Here is an 8,668-nt window from a genome sequence, read left to right as displayed (position 1 = left end):
TGTCCATTAGTCCCACCCACTTTAGCTCTTGGCCAATAGAAACTCTGATGTAGTTGTGACACAGAGTAATAAGTTCATTATTTTTAAGTTGAAGCACTTGGCGAAAGTCAGCTTTAGACTGGTACGTTTAAGTGTCTGGCTTTATTAGGACTATGTCAGTCTTGCTACTGTTCATTTTCTGAAAGCTTTAAAGATCAATTATTTCAAATGTAGGCTATAAATGCTGTCAAGTTGAGTCCAAATGCATTTGAATAAAATCCCCCTGTTTAAAGGTATATCAGTGGTATTAACATTCAATAACATTGCAAATTTCTCCGCTGTCGGACTAATAAAGGATTATCTCCTCTTAAGTTGTCTTAACATGATTCAAATTGAAACGTATTTGTGTTTATCACTATGAAACAGGTTTGAAGTATTGAGGTTGAAAAGATTTAGAATATAAATAGTTCCAATGGCATCTAAGAGTACAAATGGTAGTAAGCATTATGCTTAATCGGGGTTACGATTAAGAGGGGGTCCTTGGAAAATGTTCTCCCCTCTAAGGTGTCTCCGGCCCCAAAAAGTTTGAGAACCCCTGGCTTAAAGGCACCTCATGCAATACTAGTGAACCCACCATATGACATGTGCAAAAATGAATATATCACCTTCAAGTGATTGACAATATTTATTATCCTATAACAGAAATAACACAAAATTAACATAATATCGCAGATATTAGTTAGACCATTTTTTGCAAAGCACACACTACTGCAAAACCTGTCAATATACTGCCTAAACAAATCAATTAAATTAGAGGTATTACAACACAAGTAATACAAAGGTGGAAAAATCCTGATGAAGGTGTGAATGGCATGAATACAAAATTCAGATGTCTACGATTGTAGACAATTGGGGAAAAGAATTTCCTCAAAAGAAGAAGGTATCAATATTGTTCAATATTACAAGTTTTGAATTTGTGGATCTTGTCTTGATACAAAGCCAAAGTCATTTTTATTTACACAACATTATTATTTGAATGAATTAAATTAATCTTTTCAGTCTTTTCTGCTCTTCAAGTTAAGGTGATTGACGGGGTAAGTGTGCACAGAGCATCAACTAGACACATATTTATGTGTAAGTAATTCATTTCAGTCTCTGAAATCTCATTTCAAATGCTAATAAGTGACAACATAATGACACTGCATGAGGCATAATTAAGTCAGGTCCATTTGAACTACTGTCATTATGCATAGACAGTATGATGCTGGGCATGTATTTCTCAGTGCTCTTCCCACCATCATTTGCAGCAGGTAGCAGACTTTGTGCTGCAGCACCCCCCTGTGGCTGAACCTGCACCTTGTTTCTCCAGCTGAGGGATCAGCTCGAAAGGGTCCACAATGGCAGCCTGTATCAACAGTTCAACAAGGTAGAGATCAGTTTACAACCTAATTATTATATTATTATTAATTACAGTGCTGGAAAGTAACACATTTCATTTACTAAAAATACCGTACTGTATTTATATTTCATGCTACTTTGTACTTCTACTCCACTCTACTCTACTTATTACTCCATTACAATTATCTGGTAGCTTTAGTTATTAGTTACTTTGCAGATTCAGGTTAGTAATACAAAATAGAATTGACACATTAATTATGATGAATTATTATACATTAAGCTACCCGGAAGTATATATATTTGTATACATAATAATAGCAGAACTGGAAAGTAACAAATTACATTTACTCAAGTACTGTACTTATGTACAATTTTGAGGTATTTGTACTTTACTTGAGTATTTATATTTCATGCTACTTTGTACTTCTACTCCACTACATCTCAAAGGTAAATATTGTACTTTTTTACTCCATTACATTTATCTGATAGATGTAGTTACTAGTTACTTTTCAGAATCAGGTTAGTAATATAACATATAATCAACAAATTAATTATGATGAATTATTACAGATTAAGCAACTCAGAAGTATATACATGTGTTGAAATCAGATCCACATTTACAAGCTGCAACATTAAAGTGATGAACACTTGAATGCATCAAGAATTATAATCCAGTGATATAAAATATATTATTCTGAAATGGAGCATTGTGCATAATTAATACTTTTACTTTTGGTACTTTAAAGTATATTTTGATACTTTTGTACTTTTACTTCAGTAACATTTTGATTGCAGGACTTTTACTTGTAACAGAGTACCTCTACACTGTGGTGTTACTACATTACTTCAGTAACATATGTGGGTACTTCTTCCACCACTGAATAATTGTGTTTTATCCAAGACAGCTGTAAGGAATGTAAGAGTTCTCACTTTTACTGATTTTCTAGTATTAAACACCAATTAATTGGCAGAAGATTCTATGCAATAGCGGATTAAAAAGTTGTTGTGCACGGAGCTTTTAAATGTAAGTTTACACCTGTTATCAGTGTCTCTTTTATCAGACACTGGCTGTTCATTAAATTAGCATTTCACAGTAGCTGTGCTTTCAAGAGCCAGACCAAAGGCCCTTTATTAGCATTATCAGCAACTAGCCGTGTTGTTAAGGGGAAAAGTATCTCAGACTTGATTTCACTTCAGAGGGGCAGTCCAAAGGTTAAAGCCAGGAACACATTTAGATAAATCACTGAGATTTTCAATTCACTTCTTTGCTCCACAAAAGCAAAATATAAATTCCTCAATGAAATGAGTGTTTAAAGTTTTAGGGTCGTCATTGAAAAATATATAGCGGTAGATAGTTTGTAGATGTGTGTGTGTGCGCAGAACGACCATGAGAGCTGATAAGATGGCATTCCGTTAGCTGAGAAGAGAACATTCCTTCCTGTTCAAGGTTCCCCAGCATGACTCCGCCGTCTGGTTATGACTCCAAGACAGCTGCTTGACCTTGTGCGTGTGGATGTGTGCGTATGTATGTTTGAGTGGGTATGTGAGTGTGTAAGAACGTGCAGCATGTGTCCTGGTGCACACACACACGTGTGACTACGCGCACAGTTTAGACAGCGGGGCTCTCTGGGTGTGTCACACACTTGAAACCGACACGACAAAACACACTGACCTCTAGTGCTCAGAGAAAAATCACACAAAGACATTTCCACATCGAGGAATTTAGTTGTGACACTGACCTTATTAGGTTTGCCTCCGCAGGGCTCACTAGGGCCTCCCGGTGGCTGGAAAGTGAAGTCCTGCTTGAATCTGGAATGGGTCAGGATGGTGGCCACCTCTCCATCCACCTCCACCGCTTCATCCACCTGTGGAACACACTCAAGTCTGACATCATTTGCATACAGTGCATGAGCTGAAGACATTGAGCTGTTCTTGTACTGCGGGATGTGCACACCTTGAATGTGTAATGACAGTCGAAGTGGAAGCTGTCCTCTGCTCCTGGAATGCCCCCGTTATACATGACCTGACGGGGCTTGGTGTTGCCTTTAGGGGCCTTGAACAGGCGGTATGTGGCAGAGGCAAACTTGAAGTCGCCTGTATTTTGCCAGAACAGTTAAAAGAGAATCAATGAAATGCATCAGTCAACCTCAACAACAATGTCTTGTGTGATATGTCTATTGAACAATTAACAACGGATCTTTAAAGGGACAGTATGTACGTTTTTACACGTATAAAAGTTTTTTAAACATTTCTTATTGCCAATGTGTGAACAGGTTGTAACCTAACCTAAAAAGTGAGACCTTCTGCAACTTTCTGGGTTTCCTCTATCAGCCTGTAGACTGCTTTTAATGTGAAGAATGCGGGATGTTTTTTGGGGGAAAATACAACGGATGTGACATCATGCGCGCTCGCAAGTGCCATCGATTCATGGAGGGACCTTCGTTTGGCTTCGTAAGCTAACATTATTGCCAAACATGTGCTAATAGTGATATTGGGGTTTTAGCTAGCTAATGTTGCTAACGTTAATCAACATGATGCCTGTCAATCACATTCAGTCTCGTGCGTGTCGGCAGGAGCAACAGGACGCTGACTGTCGTTGACTTAATGGCCACAGGTGTCACTGTTAACAAGCAGTTTCTGAGTTATTTAAGAACTATGTAACACACAAAAAGAAATAAATAAGTTGCAAATAAAGATCAAAATAGTATCAAACCCAGAATGCTCTGCAGCTCTTTGTTGTCAACCGTGACGTCGTTGGCTGTAACCAGCCGCGGTGGGCTGAAGCCCACTTCTTCAGCCAATCGCAGCAGGTCCTTCCACCAGAGCGCTCCACCAATACACTCACCTGCCAAGATAACTTACATTGTGATATTCTGGCACGTGTCTGTGAGCTTTTATGGCAGTAGGATATTAATTTGACGCACCCCACAGGACTTTGTGATTTTTAATTTCCTCTGTTAGTCTTCCACTGCTGTAGACATCACTGAAGTACAGCTCACCGCCATCCTAAAGATCAACAAACAGTGTAGGTAGTGGATATCAGTGCAAACTACATAGAGTTCAATGGTCCATGATCACAAATATTTTTTGTAGGGCTGTCAAAGTTAATGCGATAATAACACGTTAAAGCAAATTTGTTTTAATGCCACTAATTTCTTTAACGCATTAACGCAAATTTGCAATTCAGGCCAGCCGCTATTCGATCTTTCAGAGGCTGTAGCAGGCTCTATTTTAAAGGTAGACTGAAGATACTGGCATCATATGAAACTAGAAAACCTCTGGAGTTGTGCTAAATTTTGGTGAGGAAAAACTGGCCTGGCCATTTTCAAAGGGCTCCCTTGACCTCTGACCTCAAGATATGTGAATGAAAATGGGTTCTATGGGTACCCACGAGTCTCCTCTTTACAGACATGCCCACTTTATGATAATCACATGCAGTTTGGGGCAACTCATAGTCAAGTCAGCACACTGACAGCTGTTGTTGCCTGTTGGGCTGCAGTTTGCCATGTTATGATTTGAGCAAAACATTTTATGCTAGATGCAGTACCTGTGAGGGTTTCTGGACAATATTTGTCATTGTTTTGTGTTGATAATTGATTTTCAATAATAAATATATACATTTGCATAAAGCAAGCATATATGCCCACTCCCATGTTGATAAGAGTATCAAATACGTGAGAAATCTCCCTTAAATCTCCCTTTAAGGTACATTTTGAACAGATAAAAAAAATGTGTGATTAATGTGCAATTAATCGCGAGTAAATATTTTAATCGATTGACCGCCCTAGTTTTTTTGTCAAGGCATTCTTGTCATGTATTGTGAGATTTGATTGGAAAGCAGAGTACCTTGAGCACACTGTAGGCTTCAGCCAGTACTCGCTTCTTGTCTGGAGAGAGATTCACCACACAGTTGGAACTATGGCACAAAAATCAACATTTCAACACAATTTCTCCAGAATTACACAGCATTAAAATACAAAACAGAGAGAGAGAAAGAGACAAGAAAGACGTCTTACATGATGATGTCAAATGAGCTCTTTTCCAGACCCACTTCTGTTAGGGCCTCAATGTAGCCTCGGACGAAACTGACATTGGGCTTCTTGTAGCCAAACTCTTTCATGTGATAGTCCACGTATGTCCTGGCCACGTCAAGCTAGAAGAGAACATACTGTTGCATTTAAAGCTGAATTTGCAATACGAGTCTTAAGCAGTACTGGGAAGCAGAATTATGGCTTCGTCCAAAATCGCATACTATGCACTACATTCTCAATACGTGTACTATCCTTCAACACACTTTTGTGTGAATAAACAGTAGTATGTGTCTTTTTGGATGCACTGAACTGTAATTTACATCTTCACTTCCTGAGAGCCTCCTTGCTGGTTGGAGACGTGTAACCATGGTAACTAGTGCCAACCTGTGACCAAAACGACGGTTTGTGAGAGTCAAAGTCTGAATTAATTTAAAATATACATTATGCCTAGCAAAGTGAAATCTTATACTTAAATTTAAGTGTTATTAATGTTACAGAGCTGTCCGTCAACGTCCTTTATGAACGTTGTCATCACTACCGCATTGCATTATGGGATATTTATGCAGCCGTAGTGTCCAGCGTTGCATACTGTGATATTTCACCAGAAATAGTATGCAATTTGCGTACTATTAGTTTCATACCAAGGTTACGGACATGCTAAAAAATTCTTGCACACTGTTTTATTGTATTAAATAGCATGTTGGTATGGAATTTCGGACGCAACCCTTTCCCAGCCTTCACTAATAGTCCCACAGGAGCAATTTTTACTTTTCTGTATACATCATTGATAGTTCACTGTGCACTGTGATGCTGATGTACAGTACCTGGTCCTCAGTCATGTCGATGCCAGTGACATGGCCCTTCTCGCCCACCAGTTGACTCAGCATGTAGACGTCCCTCCCACTGCCACTGCCCAGGTCCAGTATCCTGCAGCCGTCCAAGCACTCTGGCACCACCAGACCACAGCCATAGTACCTGAGGGAGAAGGACAACCACTGTAAGCATCTGTGGATCAGTGATTGCTGCAGTGTAAACACACATCTGAAGCAAACAACTGTGTTATAGTGTAATAACAACAGCCGGGATACCTGGCGGTGACCTCAGGGTGCACTTTCTTCAGAGCCTGACGGATGAAGGCGGGGATGGGCTGGGCTGGAGACACACAGGCATTGGTCTGCAGGTCGGCGGTGTTCTTCAATTTCTTGCCATAATAATCCTGTTGGATGCATACATACATACAGCAGGTTGTCAGTGGCAGGGAGGTACAGTAAGCAGTCATGACTCATAATTACAGGCCACTTCAAAGCTGTACTTTGGTCGGTGAATTGACCTTAAGACTGAAGAATTATTATTATTTTTTATTTTTTTATGGTGTTATAAAGTGATTACAAGACAAGTGAAGACAAGTGCAGGAACATATATATAAAAGACCAAACGGTATTATACAGAGAAAGACAAATAACAAAGTACAAAAACAAAACAAAACAAAAACAACACAAGGGGATAAAAGCAGGTTGAAGAATGTGTGTGTGTGTGTGTGTGCGTGTGATGTGGATAATGGGTGTGTGCTTGGCATTGAATGAGGCTAGATGGTCATATATGACATATATCTACTCTTAAACACATATACTGTACACACACACACACACGCAGAGATATCCTTCCTTTTATGTGTAGAGCATAGGGGGAACAAAAACAAAACAAAAAGAAAATAAATGAGTAAAATATATATATATATGTATATATATATATATATATGTATATACATATATATATGTATATATATATATATACATATATATATGTATATATACATATATATATATAGTATATATACATACACATATATATATATATATTAATATGAATAATAATAAAGATGATGATAATGATGAGGTCATGATAATAATATCAATAACAACAATAATACCAACACTTACAATAATAAGTGAGATAAATAAATAAATAAGTAAATAATAACAATAATAAATTAAAAACAATTTTTTAAAAGTTAATTCAAAGATCATTTATAATTATAACTGTGTATGTGTGTGTGTGTGTGTGTGTGTGTGGGAGGAGTGGTACCTGGTCAGACCTGCAGAAGTGCATACTGCATACAAGACTGAAGAATGACTGAAGAACAGTACTGAACTACAAAACGATGTTATTAATATAAGTTGTCAATGTTTTAGCTAATTAAAGCACTTAAAGCTAGACTATAGCGACCACTCTATACATGTAATACAGGATAATAATGATTTATTACCTTGACGTCCACGTGAATGGTGCCATCAACGAAGCCTTCTGCACGCGCACTAATAAAATAAGTTGTTATAAAGTTAGTTAGTTAGTTAGTTAGCTTCATACTGCATGTTACAGTCACCGTTAGCTACATGCTAACTGCTAACTCACATTGATGACAAGTTGTAACTTTATTCCACAAGCTTACTGTTACAAGTTATTATCCAGTAGGTAAGTAAGTTCATGTAACGTTACTATAAAACACCTGTTACCGTCTCACGTTGACGTTACAGGTGAAGGTTCACATCTGCTACTCACTCAGTTTATAATGCTAAAGTTACATGATACTATAAATGAGGCATGTTTAGAGGAGGTTGTTCTTACCTCTTGTCTTCAGCCATTGTCCAGAGATCTGACCAGAGTCCACAGTTTGTAGAGGAAAGCTGACAGCAGTGTGAGCTCTTACTCTCTGCTCTACATAAACATGTGTACAGCTGACTTCCTGCTCAACAGCACACCCTGTCTGTCCCTCACTGCCTGAAATCACAGCTGGACTCTAGGACAGTCAATGAATTAAACCTGCAGTAGGCAGAATATTTTTAGCATCATTGAGCAAAAATTCCATAATAACCTTTCAGCATATTGTAATTCAAGTGTTCTGAGAGAAAACTAGACTTCTGCTCCTCCTCATGGCTCTGTTTACAGGCTTTAAACAATCTAGCCCATGACTGGAGACTTTGGCCAATCACAGGTCATTTCAGAGAGAGAGCGTTCCTATTGGCTGTTCATTCAACGGAGGCAGCTGCCAATCACTCGCAAACTCTGATCAAACGGTCAAACTAGGCAGCGCTGATCAAATATGAATCACTATTCTGTTACTGTAATGCCTATTTCTCACCTCAAATGTTTTCAGAAACATCTTGTAGTGTACTGTTTAGCTGTAAAATGAGAAAGTTTGTGACCCGGCAGCCATGTTCGCGATTGATTGACAGCTCATCAGAGACGGCAAGGCTCCAGCT

The 8,668-nt window shown here is 38.5% G+C and overlaps 1 protein-coding gene across 1 annotated transcript; it reads right to left on the bottom strand.

The window, feature by feature from the left end:
• Positions 1-645: 645 nt before the first annotated feature.
• Positions 646-8,173, bottom strand: as3mt (arsenite methyltransferase). Its single transcript, XM_074629089.1, has 11 exons — positions 8,034-8,173; positions 7,675-7,723; positions 6,497-6,624; positions 6,233-6,383; positions 5,394-5,530; positions 5,224-5,293; positions 4,302-4,383; positions 4,091-4,222; positions 3,332-3,471; positions 3,117-3,242; positions 646-1,384 (listed from the first exon to the last, which is right to left on the bottom strand). Exons 1-11 carry the CDS (start codon positions 8,048-8,050, stop codon positions 1,277-1,279), a joined length of 1,140 nt encoding a protein of 379 aa, XP_074485190.1. The 5' UTR covers positions 8,051-8,173; the 3' UTR covers positions 646-1,276.
• Positions 8,174-8,668: the final 495 nt, after the last annotated feature.

Source organism: Sebastes fasciatus, chromosome 3 (assembly GCF_043250625.1).
Source record: "Sebastes fasciatus isolate fSebFas1 chromosome 3, fSebFas1.pri, whole genome shotgun sequence".
In the NCBI taxonomy this organism is placed as follows: Eukaryota; Metazoa; Chordata; class Actinopteri; order Perciformes; family Sebastidae; genus Sebastes; species Sebastes fasciatus.
This window is presented reverse-complemented; position numbering and strand designations above follow the sequence as displayed.